Source organism: Oreochromis aureus, linkage group 3 (assembly GCF_013358895.1).
Source record: "Oreochromis aureus strain Israel breed Guangdong linkage group 3, ZZ_aureus, whole genome shotgun sequence".
NCBI lineage: Eukaryota > Metazoa > Chordata > Actinopteri > Cichliformes > Cichlidae > Oreochromis > Oreochromis aureus.
In genome coordinates this window covers 84,350,820-84,368,512 of record NC_052944.1, presented here as the reverse complement: position 1 = coordinate 84,368,512, position 17,693 = coordinate 84,350,820, and the positions used below count along the sequence as shown (strand labels likewise).

Sequence of the window (17,693 nt, the reverse complement as noted above, 5' to 3'; positions counted from 1 at the left end):
ATTATTGACTGTTTTGAACTGTTCATAGAGAGGGCACAAAATTTACGTGCCATGGCGGAGACATATTCAACATACAAAAGTAGACACACAATGAAATATCTCATTGGGATCACACCACAGGGGACCATCTCTTTCATTTCTAAAGGATGGGAGGGCGTACAAGTGATAAACGAATAGCGGAAACTTCTGGCTTTTACAGAAGCTTTCACCCGGGGACATAGTGCTCAGAGACCGGGTTTTGATATCAGGAAAGTGTTGCCTTAATGGGTGCCACTTTAAAAATTCCAGCATTTACACGGGTCGCAGTCAGCTACAAGCAAAAGATGTGGAGGACACACGAAAACTGGCACATGTCAGGATCCATGTTGAACGTGTTATAGGCTGTCTACGGTCCAAGTACACTATCCTAAACGACACCATCCGTCTAGGTTTTGTGGTGCCATGCGAAGGTGAGAACATGACTTTGCTGGATAAGATAGTTGCTGTATCGTGTGCGCTCACAAACATGTGCCCAAGTGTTGTTGTAAAGCAAGCAAGTGATGAATAACTGTTTTCCAATTTGGTCTTGTTTTGTTGTGCAGCTATGTTTTTAACAAAATGAAATAATAATGCACAATGGTATATTATTTTGCCTTTGTCCTGTAAGCTTCGATAGTAACATGTAAAACTTGTCAGTTATAAATAAAGACAGTCCTGATGAATGACTTGTGCAACACTTACTTTATTTGTATTGGTTCTGACACTGTATATTAGTACAGTCTGAAAAGAAAGATTGCGTATGGACATAAAGAGATAATAATTTACAGCACAGCTGTAAAGTGCAGTGGTGTGAGACACATTTATTGCAATTTTAACACGTTATAATAATTCACTGTGCGTAACAGAACAACAGATAACAAACCATAAAGTGCAGAGTACAGGAAGATGTGTCCACCTTAATGTGACACTAAACATGAAATCACAAGAAAGTCCTTCAATATAAGAGTTGTCTCAGAATGTGTGTAACTGAAATACTTTGATTAGTTTTCTATGCAAGCTTTTTTGTCTTTTTTTTTTTTTGTCACGGTGACATCCATGTAATGTGGCCCTTGTGAAACACTGGTTTCTGGATCACTGTAGTGATTGGCCAAGAGCTCAGGCATCACAACTTTGTAGAAAAATCCTGAGCGACAGGCAACATTTTAGTCCACAAGTCTATATCTGGCATCACACGTGTAACAACACAAGCTTTTGTTGTCCACACAACAATGTCACAAAAGTGTGACTTTGTAACATAGATCTGTGTTTGTACCTGCTTGTAGTAAATGTGTGTCTTTTTCAACTCAACCCTTCCATCTTTTAACCCCAAACAAAACCTGTCATCTTCACAGGCCTGCAGGAGGTTGTTGTTGCGGTGTTTATATGGGCACTTAATTTCACACATCCTTCACCACAACATTCACATTTTACGAGCGCATCAGGGTGGCACCTAATTCTGGGAATGCGGGGTTGATTATGAAACCACACTTATCAACTTTAAGTTCTCTATGCTGCACCTTTCCTGTGAGGTGTACCACTCGCGTGCTGTGTTTTCATTGTCTCTTCCCACTTGAATTGTTGCGGTTCTTGGTTGGAGAGCTGATGTGACAGTTTTGTGGGTAGCACACTTTCTTTACAGTTGACAACGCAGGACTGGCAGTGGAGGTGGACACAACCGCATGTATGTTTGACGCAGTGATTCTTCCTGCTCGTGCTGTGTGCCAAAGGTCACATTTGTGCTGCTCCCTGGTTTTCTCCTCCAGTGCCTCTGCCTCAGCCTTTGAGACAACGACACAGTGCTTCAGACGTTCACAGTGCTGCAGAAGGACAGATAGCTGACAGCCCTTCAACTGTGGGTCAAAGATGCGTAGCAGTGATTTGGGAGGACACGAGGCTGGACAGGGTCAGCATATAGGTGGCAGAAGTCCTCCATAACAGCGCATAGGCCTGACCGGTTTTCATGCATGAGATCTGTGAGAGACTTTAAATCGGCCAGTGTGCGCACTTGTAGTGAGCTGCCACCAGTGCGAGTCCGGATTTTGGGTTTAGGAGAACAGTCACTTTGTCCAGCACTACATGATTGGTCGAGTGCCCTTTTTCTTGCTGCACTGGTGGTGTAGTCAATTGTGTGGCCTGGTACTCCTTGCACTCTCTTGATGTTGGAGGGCATAATCCAGTAAGCTTTGACATCTGTCGGCGTGATATTACCTCGTAGACGCACAGTAGTGTCAACTTTGTAAAGGAGAGCCGCTACATGCACACACTTCTCTGCCACACCAGCCATGCATGTGCAATGTGCACTTTCAACGTCCCCATTAGATTGCAGAATAACCCAGGGCTGAAGAGGCTTTTGGCTGAGGCGCATGGAGTGATTTACCTGAAACAGACAATGCAGAAAAACATGTTTGTGAGGACAGAATGTACAGTAAATGTGTAGCTTTGCATAAATGGTAAATTGTCCTGGCAGAATATTGCGTATCGCTTCTGTTATTACCATGGTACATAGACAACAACATATACTTTTATTCACAGGATATATGACAGATTTTTTTGTCTCAGTGATTGCCCAGTACGATTACAGCATACAATATTATTATCACTGCTACATTTCTGTAATGCATACCATATATTCTTTGCACTACTAATTAATTACCGTGAGCTAAAAGGTCCTATTTATAAACGGTTCACGAATGTGTATTTATGAAGACGATTTGTGAGACAGGTAAACTTACCGTTAGCGTACGATGGTCTTGTGCTCAACACGGTGCATTTCAGGTCCTGTACCCATCCGTCCGTGAACTGCACCTGGGCCTGTTGCAGTGACCTGAAGTTACTAAAAACTTCATGAGTGTATGCACTCACTCCAAGAACCATGTAATTATAAATCTGAGCGTGGTTAAAGTTGGGCAGCACGCTGATGTCTTTTGTCCAGTCTGTGTGCTCGTAAGGGTCTAACCCTTTCACTCCTTTGATTTTTCCAAGTACCTTTTCTTTGCCTTTTCCTTGAGTCTGTCTTTGTACGGACCGGCATTGTTCTCCTTCGTTTTGTACATTATTTTTGGTGAGAAAAGAAAAGCAAGACGGTATTGGAACGTGAGAAAAAAACGTTTTGCGGTGCTGCAAATGCTTGCATTTGATGCGGTAATTTAAATGTCCTGCCTTCACCTCCCGGCATGCAATGCGCGAAAGTCACGTGGTCTGTCAATCTCTATTGCAGGAGCAGAAGGAGACCACAGGAGGAAACTTGGGTCACATGACTATGTGAACTCTGCAAATTTAACCTTTTAGTTTAAAATTTTCTGTGTCTGTGAATTTACCATGGGTTTGTTATTCACTACCTTGTGTTGCTCACAGAGGTAACTGTGAGAAAGTGTGTATACACCTGCGCAGCGCTAACATTTCTACAGCATTACAGTTCTTCATGTGATTTGATCATGTGATTTGAGATGTTTTCCTACTACAGGATTTCTGGGTTCATCTATGAAAAAATCTGTGTTATGAGTTGGTGATGCAGTTACACTGTGTTGTTGGGAAAATGTGAAGGTTACTTTGACGATGTGCATAACGTGTGAGAACTTTATGGTCTTTTTACAGCACCTCTGGACCCTGTCAATTTGTGCCTGACCTCCAGGATTGTCCATGTGTGTTACTAATGTTTGTTTTTCTAAGAGTGCATGTAGAGGATTCAGCAGAGATGGACAAGTAACATGGGAAAGCAAATATGAGATGCGATGTTGTGGAATAGTTTAATATGGGGCTCATTAGCTGGCCACTACTGAGCTCCTAGTGATAGCTAAGTGGAGTGACTTTGGTTCAGGGAAGTCACCGATTACGTTAATGTTAACTGAGCACATGGGCTGATCCATGTCTGAGGCAAATTATGGCAATAATTGTAGTTTATTGATTTGAGAAAACCTGCACATGATACTTGTCCTGTTGATGCTGAATGCTTTATTACTCGTATTATACAATTGTTTATAAGTGTGAAGGTTGATTTTACTTCTAGATCTTGTTTTCCAGGCCATGATGGTGTATATGCAGGCTCCAGACAGAGCCAGTTTTTAAGACATGATCTCGCTAACTTTTTCTTTCAGACAGGACTCTAGGTTTGATGAGTTGACTCATGGGAGTGTCCATGCGTCAAGAGGAGGGGTCCAGAATTACAGAGTTACATGAAACTATCTTTTTTTATGTTTTCTAAACTATGTTTTGTGATTAACGGTTCATTTACAGGTATTAAACCTATGCAAGTGGTGCATCCATGTTCAGATGAGGCTTTGATGGTCCATAAATGAAGCTCACTGAACTAAAGAATGTGGTTTGATGATGATTTACATGCTTTCCAGATAGAAGTTTTTTCCTCCTAGCAAGGAAATACAGGTGCAGCAGTCAGAGTATTGCTGAAAGGAATCTCCTGAGAAATCTTCAAAGGCCCAGTGAGAAGCGAGAACCATTCCAGGCATAGCTGACAGCCAAGGCAGTGGTAGAGGTCAAAGGTCGAGCTGTTTGGAGCCCATCATGAGATCAGACTTTGGAGCCAGAGCAAGGACCACGAAGCTGCGTTGGAATGAGAGCTGTGCCAAGGGGGCTTTCCAGAGGCCAACAGAGGAGATTGTGGACGACAGACGGGCACCTGAAGGATGAGGGGAGCGTGCCAAGCTCTAATCGACGGCGCAGGCGGATTTCGAGGATGGCATCATGATTCTGTGAAAAGCACGGAACCAGAAGCGATGGTGGTGATGACAGCAGTTTCCTATGAACATCACCTAATGCTGTGTCACTATACTGTGCATACGATGGCACACTGAAGACTGCTGGGGTCATAACAGCAGTAAGGTAACTGGATCCAGCATCCTTTCCACAGAGAGTTTTTCCTGCAGAGGATGGACAATAGAGGAGTCGTAAATATCCCCCACAGGACAAGGAGGCCTGAAGTGAGGTGATGGGGGTTGGCAGAGGCCATAAAACTAGAGTGCTGAAGAGGTCTGCAGCTTTCAAGATAGCTGAGACCCACGTTGACAAACAACAAACTCAACTGGTATGTTTGAAAGTCTATTCTACATACATTTGGACTCTGATCCTATGGACAGTGATGGGAACAACTGGAAGAGACATTTATGAGGCACTGCAGAACTTAACTGCTCTGCAGAAATATGTGGCGGACCACACATCAGAAGGATGACTCTGAAGTTACAACTAGAAACAATTTTGCTGATAAAGCTGCAAAAGCAGCAGCCATAGCACCCACAGTCTTATTAACAACCCATGAAAATCACACTATCCCACTGTCTGTACTGCAGGATGAACAGAAAGCAGCACCGTCAAAAGAAGAAATGCAATGGCTAAAACACGGAGCAGTATTAGACACTGATGACATAATAAAATTGTTAGGATGCCTGGGTCGTTGACCCAGGGTTTTTGGGTTTATTATATTATTTATAATTTCTAGTCTTTGGTTTCTTTGAGTTCTGTCTTATGGTTTATGTCTCTGTCTTCTCTAGTTGCTCTGTCAGCTGTATCCCCTTGTTAAGTTCGCGTCTCTGTGTTATGTTTCCTGTTTTACTTTGAAAGTCCGTGTTTCATATTTGTGTATCTGGTTTTGCTTTCCTTGTCTCGTTAGTTCTGATTTGCCCCAGCTGTGTTTCCCTCCTGTTGTCCATTCCCTGATTGCTCCCTCTATGTATTTAAGCCCTGTGTTTTCATCAGTCCTTGTCGCGATCTACCCTTAACTTGCTGTGTGTTTTGTCTACGTAAGTGTATTTTGTATTCTTAGTTTTGTTACACTTTTGGGTTCAGCATTAAAGCTGTTTTGAGTTCACGTCTGTCTCCGTAGTCTGCACTTTGGGTCCTCTTCCTGTCTGCACACAGCCTACACTTAACAAAAATAGCAGGAATTCCCATTCTTCCCAAACCATTACACAAAACAGCCGCTCTAGTGAGCCATGAGTTAAGCCATGTCTCAACAGGAGGGGAGATGATCTCTATAATAAATCAACAATTTTACACTTTAAAATTTTTTAGCAAAAGAATATGTGAGAACATCTATGACCTGCCAAAAACACAATACTTAAGGTTGAAGCCAGGTGCTAAAAAGACTACTCATCGGAGTTGGAGTATTTTTACTTTTATTTTGTGTTTTTGTAACATGTATCCTGCCATGTCTAAACCTCATGATTAACCGCATAATATTTTCCACTGTTGCTGCATACATAGTCTGTGACAAATGATGATAATGACTCCGACCTGTTGGAACTTGAAGATTTTGTGTGATTAATGAGGATGTGACAGAAAATGTATAACAAGATGTTACATACTGATATTTCATTTAAAAGTTAAACTGACAACAGGAGGGAATGTTAATAGAATGTCAAATATAATGTCAGTATTATCTTTTAATTATATAGGTTTACTTCTGGTAGAGTGCTGCATGTAATCATTTGTGTTTAGAAGTATGTAGTTGATAGTATCCTGAAAGAATGTCTCATCCTAGGAAGCTTGTGTGGTTCCAGAGTGTTCTGGTTTTCACACCCACATCCTGGGAGCATGGGAGAGGTCGTACCTTCTTTTATTGTTTTATGGTAGGATAAACGTATCTATGTCTGTTTTACTCTAAGTGCATTTTGTTTAGATGAACTGCTGGACTTCCAGGCCAGCAGGGTTAGGAAGTCATTTTATGGAAACACATACACACACATACACACACCTAAACATCCACATTCCAATATAAGGAACAAACACCCACTGATGTATAAATAAAGGCCAGGGCAGTTTCAGAGCGCGAGTCTCAGAGCCCGCACCTCTGTGCGAGTTCTGTGGCTGCCCTTGCTTGCAAGTAACTAACTGCAGTGTGTGTTTCTCCTCTCTGATTCTCAACTGAAGAAGTGTTTTAGAATAAATCTCCTGACAGCAGCAAAGACACAGAATAACTCCAGCTTTGTGTCTTTTTCCATTCTAGCTGAAGTCCGAGACAAACTGTGTTCCTTTTCACCTCAGTACGAAACGCGCAATATTTTCTCTGAATACGAGATGATTCCATTTTTTACGGGACGGTTGGAAACTCTAATAACTAACCTTATAAATAAAATAAGATAAAACAAGTCCAACATCAATAACATCATAGCACCTGCCCAATCATTTTAAAGCTCAGTTTTTAAAACCTTACGATGTAACTACAGCCCAGCCCATGCAGCAGTATTAGTGATGGGATTTCCGGCTCTTTTCAGAGAACCGGCTCTTTCGGCTCCCAACCGGCTCTTCAGGTTCTTTTGTTGCTTTAATTAATTTATTATTAGCAACAATATAAAATTATGCACAAAAGGAATTACTAATGTAAAAAAAAACGGTGGTTTTATTTATATATGTTTATATATAAATATATCCGGTGGCCCCTAGAGACAAAGCACGTACAAAGCCCTTTGTCTTCTTCTGTTGGTTGCCAGATTGTTTGCGTATCATCCACTGCATTTCCCATGTCTCAGTGATGCATGGTCCACATCTCAGATCTTTAGTTTCTTTGTTCTTGTTTTTCAGTTTTTCCCAGTTGAGGTTTTGCTTGTTTGGTCTTTCTCTCCTTTTGGTTTTGTTTGCATTTTGCTTTGCTGAAATAAAGGATCACTTTCAGTTTAAATCCATCATTATCAACAGTGTGTCAAGAAGATCTTCGATCTTTCTACATGCACATGTAAAAAACAGATATGCGAGTTGGAATCAGACCTGTATGAGTCTTATGTTTCTTGGCCTCTGGAGGGCGCCGATATGTCAACTAAACAAGAGGGGAATTTAAGTGGTCATGACAGTGTAGATTTCTGGCATTTGTGTAAATGTAAGCATGTAACAGTCAGATTATTTCTAATAAAAAAAATAGAGTATGACGCTTAAGTTAGACTTGTGTTTGTATCTGAACCGCCCCATGTTGTGTAGCTTTCTGGATTTTATACTTAATGGGCTACATATTTATTTATTATACAGGCTACACAGTGCATAAAATCAAGATTCACATTTTTATGTAACTGAAATCTTTAATTATCTGGGCTAAAGAAAGTAAAGTTATAGACTATATTTATATGAAACGTGTATAATTACTGCATTTGAATAATTTTAATCATATATAATAATACATATTACAGGATGTAACACCTTAGTATGTGTAAAAAATGGCTTTGCCACTTCTCAACTGAAATTATTCTAAAATTCTTAATGCTGAAGAGAAGTTCCAGATATTTAACCCTAAACAGAGCTGGTTCTGTGCTTTTACTATATCAGCAGCAGGTGTTAAACACCTGAGAGAGAGAACAGGATGTATGCAGCTCAGCAGCTCGGTGATGTTGAAGGAAAATGTCGGCTTGTTATTTCTGTCACAGAAACTCACAGGTTTGAGTCCAGCCGGAGATTTTTCACAACCATTATATTAACTTTATATAAAATGTTTTAATCAGCAGAATTTGCATGGTTATCTGAAGATAACATCTGGAACACCTCTGGATGTCTAACTAGATCCAAGCAGTCACTGTAAAAAGCAGTTACCCTGGTAATAACGTAAACAGTGAACAGTGGTGAAAGTGTGAGTCTTTGAATGTGCGCAGCACTGTTGTGTATTCGTGACTCACTGAAAAAGCCACAGACGGAGCAGTGAGCAGACTCTGTCCATGAATGTGCTGCAGCAGCTTTCAGCACAACAACAAGATGTATGTCTGTATTTCTACTGATGCGTGAAAGCCTCTATACTGATAACGAGCAAACACTCCTGTTTTCAACTTTACTGCTGAAACACACTCAACCACGGACTGACGTCAGCAGCTGCTCGGACTTCCGAGGTTGTTGAGTGCGCCACAAACCGCAGAGTCTGTGGTTTGTCAAAGCAGACTTTCAGCTTTATTTCAAGCTTAAATGTAATCTGATGTAGTCAGTATTTAAAGTCAGGCTCTGTTATTGACTGAAAACAGCGACAGACTCAGACATTTAGAACAAACTAAGAGTCGGATCAGCACAAATACTGACACAGAGATGGCTGCTGGCACTGCGCTGCTCTGCTGCACTTTGCTGTTTGTCCATGTCTTCGTCTCTGCAGGTGAGATTGAACTAAACTGAGTTTCTCTCTGAGATAACAAGAAGTGCAGGAGGATTATTTTCATCTGGATTCAGTTTGTCTGTGTGTGTGAAGGAGACACGAGGCTGGGTGGAAACATCTGTAATCCAGCTGTGACAGAGACAAAGAAGTGTAATGTGTGTGTCAGTGTGATGTGTTGTAGTGTCAGGAGTCAGTATACAGCTACAAAGCTTTTTGTTCAGTGTATACAAACAGCTGTAGCTCCATAAAGGCAGCATGCAGAGACTCACAGTGTCTTATAATGAGAGGCTGCTTTCTCTCACACATTATGTTCACTTATTATCAGCACATGTTGTTGTTCTGTGGAAGCTAACATCTTGTAGTTTCTGACACTTTGCATGTTTAGCATGAGGCTAAAATTCCCCCTCAGTGGGTCACTGGTGACCTGCTGGATGTTCAGAGTAGGGCTGGGTATCTTCACTGATTTCTAGAATCGATTTGATTCGATTCGATTTGAATCGTGGAAATTTTGCCTCAGACAGTCAGAAATATTATAATTCAGATCATGCATTAGTAAATTTCCATATTTTTATATCTCTAAAAACAAAGCTGACACTTGCGAGACTTTATCAGAGGTGTGAGCATCACAGCAGATGGCTTTGTGTCAAAGTAACTGAGGATAAAACACAAAAACATGAAGGTGATTTTCCTGGCCTCGGATTTATAAAAATATTCTGCAGTAGATCAAAAACGAAAGAAAAAACCATTAATCAACATATGAACATTACCTGATGCTGCTGAAGTGAAGCAGAGCAAAGTTACAGAGGTTTTAGAGACACAGCTGAGCGTTTTTCAATTTTGCATAATTGTAAAATGTTTAAATTTGTTCAGTATTGAACGGCAGAAATTAGGTTTTATTTTCGGAAGTAAGTAAAAGGAAAAAACAGTGTCCGACAGCGCTGTAAACAACGGTAGACTTGTGCGTAACAAGCAAGTGAATAATGCAGAAAACTGATTTTTAGACGGGAAACTGTTCTTGAAGTACACAGAGAGAGAGAGAGAGAGAGAGAGAGAGAGCTGTGCATGAAGTGTGATTTTATCGTGGTGGAAGCAAAACAGCAAAAGTAAGAGGGAATTCATGACGATGTTTATGTGAAGTGTAGTTTGGATCTTCTTTTCCTGCTGGTTCAGTCAATATTGTTTGGAGAGAGATCAAACCTGCAGCTTCAGAATCTAATGCAAAAGGGGCGTGAACACAAAGCACGGACCCGCCGAAACATCAGAATCAGCGAGCTGTCGGCTTTCAGCCCCGACCGTGTCCCTGCCGTCGGGTGAGAAAGGCGACATCTCACTGATTCTGATGGCGGCTCCGCGCTTTGTGTTTACGTCTTTGTGCAGAATCCGTGTACCTGCTCTCATTTACTGTTTTAGCTGTTTGGTGGTTGTTGAAATTTTGTGAGGTTTCACCTGAGATTCTGGCGTGTCGGGCAAAATAAATTTATATTAAATAATCGATTCAGGATTTTAATGATTCGATATCACGTTATCCCAGAATCGATTTTAATCGATGAATCGATAATCAAAACCCACCCCTAGTTCAGAGGTTCATTAAATCCAACATGACAAAAACTCAAATGTCAGAGAAAATAAACAAAATATTTAAAGTCAATCATTCTGATCATAATTGTACTTTGACCTTTAACCTCTCTGCTCTGTGTTGTTTCCTCTTTCAGACCAGAAAAACATCACAGCTGAGTCTGGACAGAACGTCACTCTGACATGTCGAGCTCCAAACATCAAGATCAAACTTTTAAAGTGGACAAAAGCTTTCCTGTGGTCAGAACATCGCATTTTCTACTGGAATAGTGACTCTGATCTATTTGACCACCATCCATCTTTTAAGAACCGGGTGGATCTGCAGGACAGACAGATGAAGGATGGAGACGTGTCTTTGATTCTGAAGGATGTGACGATTAATGATGCTGGAACATACAAGTGTCATGTCCTCATGGAAAAACCATGGCAATGGAGCAACATCAGCATCATCCACCTTCATGTTGTTCCTCCAGGTGAGTGAGTAGAGTTGAGTGTGTGTGTGATCAGAGGTGAAGCTGCTTCCTGGTTGTTGATGTGTGTTTGTTGTATGGATGAGCTGGTGGATGTCAGAGGTAGACAGATGTTTCTCCAGCTGTTGTCTTTGTGGCTGGTAGTCTAGAGTTGTAGAGCAGCGTTGTTTGGGTAAGGTTAGAGCAGAAACAAAGACATTTATGAATCAGTCTCTTCTTCTCTTGCTCTCTAACTCGTCTGTAAACATGTGTGGGGAAACTCAATGTTAAAGCCTACAGCTGGAGGGGGAGGGGAGGGGTGAAGCTGGTGGTTGTGAGTCTGTGAAAGTGAATCCTGCCGGTGCCATAGCTGCTGAAAACGTACTTAGTGCAGACACAAAACGTCCATCAGCTTCAAAGTGTGTCAGAAAAATGTCCACATGATGACTGATGGATGAGAGAGGTCCCATTTTTGTTGTTGTGCACAAATCATTGAACAACACAAACACTTAGAGCTCCTTTCAGTGCTGCCTGTTTTGTTACTGCACACATTTCTGATGGTCCTACAGTCCAACGTAGCAAACATCTCCCTGAAGCCTCTTCCTTAGAGACCAAAGGTTGGATCAGAGCAGCTGAAAGGACACATCTATGAATGCAGTCAGAGACTTTCTCACAACCTCACACTTCATCTGATCACAGTTAGACTCAGGTTCTCTGTTAGTCACTGAAAATAGAAACAGACTCACACCAGTTCTCAAAAGAAATCATTATTAAAATGAATATTTGATCAGATCCTCATTTGCAACAATGTGGACACCAACATGTCATCTTTGGCTCCTCCAGCTGAGACACACCCTCACAGACACACAGCCCCTCCCCTCACTAACAGCTGGATCACTGTCACAGGTGACACACTCACCTGTCTGTGTTTCTGCAGGTTTCAACATCACAATGTGACGACAACTTAATGACTGTGTTTGCTTTATTTCAGAGAAACCCACCACCACACCTCCACCTACATCCGCAGCTCATCCTGGTTCTACCTCCATCACTCTTCCTCCTCCTCTCTCTGTGTTGTTGCCTGTTGGAGCAGTCTATGTTGTGGTTCTACTGGTGTTACTGGTTCTGCTGGTGAGACGATGTGTTCACAGGAAACTTGAAGGTTTGTACATATTCGTTTTTATTCATTGTGGTATTTTGTTTCCATTCTGTGGTCATAATTTGGTCCATTTAGATTCTTAAATCATAAAAGTGTTTACTTTAACTCATTTCAGCAGATGGAGAAGATGACATTACCAGTAGCATCGCATACAGTGTTGTGAAGTCATCAAATCATCAACAGCCTCCAGTCAAAGAAACCAGAGAGGGAGGTTTGTGTGTTCACCCAGGTGTCATCCACATACCTGAACCAATGACTTGGTGGTGTTCCAGGGTAGGATCTCAAACCCCTCTTTTCCACTTTTTCCATATGCAAGTTACCCACAATGGGTGAAACTGGGGAGCCCACGGCACACCCATGTTCCTGCCTGTAGACCCTTGTATGTGAAACAGGTGGAATTAAGACACAGTTTCAAAAGCAAACACACCTGGTCCAACAGCCTTGTCTTGTTCTAACTGCTTCAGACAGTCTGTCACCCTCGCCCTGTGACCACTTCCTGGGTCTCTTTCAGTTTTCAAATATAAAGTTTTTACAGCTTGTAGATTTTAAGTTCTGCTCCAATCATTTGGGTAAAGATAATAAATACGCAGGTCAAAGGTCAGAGTCACAGGAACTAGGAAACAGTTCAGTTTTTTCAGTCTAAAATGTTTCAGTTTCTTTGCTTGATCAGTTCACACTTCTCTCTCTGTGAATGACTTCAGTGCTTCGTCCTTGACCTCCTGAAGGTAAAGGGCTCAAAGAGCCAATCAGCAGCTCTGAAACAGGAAATATGTTACTGAGCTATAAATGTCAGAGCTCAGACGAGGCCCACACATGTGTGTTATCTGGTGTTGGTACACACAGTTAAGATATGGAACGTGTGAACATGAGACATATGAAGAGACTGAACAGATAAAATGTGCTTTATATCCATCAGTAACTTTTTATTCTTTTAAACTTGATCTGCATGTAAAACACAGCAGCTTCTTTTTGACTCCAGTTAGTCTGACACTGATGGAGCTTCTTGCTGCAGTGTGTTCTGATTTGGCTGATAACAGTGGTCATGCATGTTTCCTTCGTGGTAAAAGTGCATCAGTCTGCAGCTCTGTGGCCGCCCTTCTTCCTTTTCTCAGAAACATCCTCATTTCTTTGTGCTCAGTCTGTTTCACAGCAGAGATGTTAAGATTAAAAACTGTGAAAAGCTGTTGCAGTTTATGAAAAGACAAAATTTAATGTCTTTAAAAAGCATAAAAGAACAGAATGAAATGTCTCCATCACTGTAGTGTAATAATATCACAGCACTGTTGTAGTAATTTTACTGTGTTTATTGTACAGAGACTGATTCAGCTGTGATCTACTCAGCAGTGAGAACTGAAGACGTCAGTTATGGACAAACAACCATCAGAACAAGGAGGCTCAGGTACAGCTGAAAATCAGCTATTGCATAATTCTTCTACCATTTTTCCATCAAATACTTAAACTCAGGGCTCAGACTTGTGAAAGATATCAAACTTCTCATCTTTCTATCAGGAACAAAAAGGTTTCTTTTACAGTTGACCTGCTCCTTTAAAGAGATATGCAACAGACTGTCAGGTATAGCGTGGTCTTCCTACTTATCTTGCTTAAAGTCAGCAGATTTTATTCAACTTAATTATTTCATCTCACTTTTCCCAATTCAAGTGCACAATCTTATATAGTTAATAAGCAGAGGAAGCTGTAAATTAGTTTCATCTCAACAGGTGCACTTTAGGGACAACAATTAGACAACACTTAAAACAGGAATGGTTTTACAGCTGGAGGCTTCTGACAAGTTTCCCTTCTCATGCTTTCTGACTTTTTTTTCACTAGTTTTGCATTTGGCTGGTGTCGGAGTCAGAACTGGTAGGATGAGGCAACACCTGGACCCTACAGAGGTTACACAGATAGTTCAACTGCCACAAGGTTTGCTGTGTCTGCCAGCACAGTCTGAACATGGATGAGGTGTCAGGAGACGGGCAGTAACACTAGGAACGCTAGACAGGGTTGTATAAGGTCTTTCACCCATAAGCAGGACCAGTATCTGTTCATTTATGCAAGGAGGGACAGGATGAGCACTGCCAGAGCTACAAAATGATCTCTAGCAGGTCACTGGTGTGAATGTCTCTGACCCAACATCCAGACTTAATGAGGGTCGCCTGAGAGCCGATGTCCTCTAGTGGGCCCTGTGCTCACTGCCTGGCACAATGGAGCCTGATTGGCATTTACCACAGAATACTACAATTGGCAGGTCCACCTTAGCCGCCCTGCTTGAGGGCAGGTTCAGTCTGAGCACAGGTCTGAAGAAGACGTGGAGAACTTTACGCTGCCTGTAACACAATTCAGTATGACTAGTTTGGTGATGGGTCAGTGATGGTAACTGACCCTTAACCATGGAGGTAAGCACAGACCTCTCCAGGCTTGGCAACAACACTCTGACTGCCATTAGGATTCAGAATGAAATCCTCGACCTGTTATCAGACACTAGTCTGGTGCAGTGGATCCTGGGTTCCTCCTGATGCACGACAAACCCGGCCTCATGTGGCAACACTAAATCTAAGAGAATGAAGGAACTGACACCACTGACTGGCCCACATTGCTCACCTGACCTAAATCCAGCAGACCACCTCTGGATATTATATTTATAGAATCATTTATAGAAAATCCAGTCGATTTTCTAATTAAAGCACCAGTGCAGGCAAAACTCTCTGAATCACACCTGATGAGTTTGCCCTGGCTGCACCAGAGTTGTGGAACAACCTTCCGATTGGCATCCGGGCGTCTGATTCTATTCAATCTTTTAAATCACGGCTTAAAACGTATTTGTTTAATCTTGCTTTTTCTACCGGTTAATGCTGGCCTTGTTTGCATAGATTTATTCTATTAATTTTCCTATTATGCTTTTATTTGCGCTGTGTATGTCATATCGCCATTGTGTATTGGTGGCATTTTCCTGTGAACATAATTTTACATTTTTACATTTTTATGACCAATTCAATTCAATTCAAGTATTTATTGTCATTGTCAAGAACAATGAAATTGTGTTTGGAGCTTCTACAACAGATAATAATAAATACTAAATTCCCCTTTAAATACTAAATTCCCCTTAGACCCAAGTGTGACTATTTAACCCAGTGTGACTTCAGTGCAATGAGACGATCCTTAGCAAAAACATGAGAATATGACAGGAAATGTTCATGGGACATTCAAACAAAGACCTGAGAAATATGACAAAGTGCGACAGTGCAACCCGTTCAATTATTGTACTGTGAGATATGATAATTGTCTATTTTCCAGACCAGTTCACTGCTATTAATAAGTTGGATATGGTTAATGTCCGTGAGAGGGGGGGGGGGGGCAGAGTTCAGAAGCCTCACAGCCTGTGGATACAGGCTGTTGGCCAGTCTGGACGTTCTGGCCTGTATGGACCTGTACCTTCTCCCTGAGGGCAGCAGGTGGAAAAGGTGGTGCGCAGGGTGGTGTTGGTCCCGCAGGATACTGTGCACCCTCCTCAGACAGCGAGTGGGGAAGATGTCGCTAATCTCTGGCAGAATCGTACCAATAATTCTGCCAGCTTCTTTCACCACCCGCTGGAGTGCTTGCTGGTCGGCCTTGGTGCAGCTGGGGAACCACACTAGAAATCCATACGTCAGAACGCTGCTGATGGCACAGTTGTAGAAGTTCAACATCAGAGGTCTGGGAATGTGTGCGCTCCGCAGTCTCCTCAGGTAGTAGAGGCGCTGTTGGGCCTTCCGTACAGCTGAGGTGATGTGGTTGCCCCAGGACAAGTCCTCAGTCACAGTTACCCCCAAGAATTTGAAACTGCTCACCCTCTCCACCGCCTCACTGCCAATGAAGAGAGGCAGGTAGTTGTTGTGACCTTTCCTCCGGAAATCTACAATAATCTCCTTAGTCTTTTTGGTGTTTAAGACCAGGTTATTGTCGCGGCACCATGACTCTAGTTGTTGCACCTCTGTCCTGTAGTTTGTCTCATCGTTGTTGGATATGAGTCCGAGCACTGTAGTGTCGTCGGCAAACTTAACAATGAGATTGGACGCGCAGGAGGAAATACAGTCATGAGTGAAGAGAGTGTATAGCAGAGGGCTCAGAACACACCCCTGATTATACTTGTGTTATTTCCTTGTTTTATGGTAAGCACTTTGGCATACCGTTGGTTTTTAAATGTGCTCTATAAATAAAGATTGTTGTTGTTGTTGTTGTTGTTGTTGTTGTTGTTGTTGATGAGATTTCAACATGCAGTTAAAGTGTGAGCAGTATGGAAGCTCTGTGATTTGTATCTGAGCTGGTTCCCAGTAAAGTCTGAACTGGGACTGTGTGTGATGCAGAGAGGTGGAGATTGGAGGTCTTGATTGAACTACAAAGCTTGTAATCATGTTTTCTGTTGTTTGAACTGTGTGTGTTTGTGTTCAGACTTTAAACCAGAGCCAGACGCCGTCTACTCTTCACTGAAGTAGTCCACCAGTCCAACCACTGAAGTCCAGCTGCTGGTCTCTAACTGGTCCCCCCAGCACCTCAGACCCAGAGGACATCCACATGTTACAGATTTTTATATGTTTCATGTCTTTTTATCACTGAATTAGACTCTGATGACCCAGAACTACTTACTGGAAGTCAGTTCATTGACTTGATGTTTGTTGTCTTTTGTTCCTACAGCAGTTTCTCTGCAGGATTAATAAACGTTTGGTCTCAGAGTTTTTTTCCTCATGTGGTTCTGTGGGTTTCACAAAGACGTCTGATGGAGAATTTGAGTTCTGGTTTGGTTGTGGCGAACAGTCAGACACGTGCCTTCATAGCAGAAACAAACATTAAACCACAACCACAGACTATAAACAGCACGACCATCATTCAGTGTGTGTGTGTGTGTGAGAGAGAGAGAGAGAGATGCCTTAGACAAATGGGAACCATAAAGTGGCCAGTAGCAAAACCTCCAGAAACTAGGGTGAGTACTGAGGATCCATCATGGAAGGACAGGTTCCTGCACGGTTTGTAACACCAGCAGATACAAGAAGTGGCTGACATCCAGAAGTCCTACCAGGGGCCGGACAAAGCTGGACTGAAAGACAGCACAGAGGCGCTAATCATGGCAGCACAGGAACAAATAATCATCACATTCTTCAGAATCAAAGACACGTCTCCATCCTTCATCTGTCTGTCCTGCAGATCCACCCGGTTCTTAAAAGACGGATGCTGCTCATCTGGAACAAAGTGCTCATCCCGGTAAATAAGAACATATTCATCTCCCAGGTCAGAGTGACGTCCTGTCCAGACTCAGCTGTGATGATTTTCTGGTCTGAAAGAGGAAACAACCCATATGGAAAAGAAATAGAAAAAAAACTTATAAAAGACTTGCATAAGATGTGGCCTACTTCATATAGTGAATAATATCAGGCTTATATGATTTACTCATGAA

General features: G+C 42.0%; 2 protein-coding genes across 2 annotated transcripts in view; both read left to right on the top strand.

The window, feature by feature from the left end:
• The window catches only part of LOC116335110 (neural cell adhesion molecule 2-like), a 660,945-nt gene that overhangs the window by 54,583 nt on the left and 588,669 nt on the right, over positions 1 to 17,693 (top strand). The window lies entirely within an intron of this gene.
• LOC120438320 lies at positions 8,878 to 16,713 on the top strand. Its single transcript, XM_039608742.1, has 6 exons — positions 8,878 to 9,085; positions 10,798 to 11,133; positions 12,101 to 12,271; positions 12,387 to 12,479; positions 13,583 to 13,667; positions 16,694 to 16,713. The coding sequence occupies exons 1-6, from the start codon at positions 9,022 to 9,024 to the stop codon at positions 16,698 to 16,700; spliced, it is 756 nt and encodes a 251-aa protein (XP_039464676.1). The 5' UTR covers positions 8,878 to 9,021; the 3' UTR covers positions 16,701 to 16,713.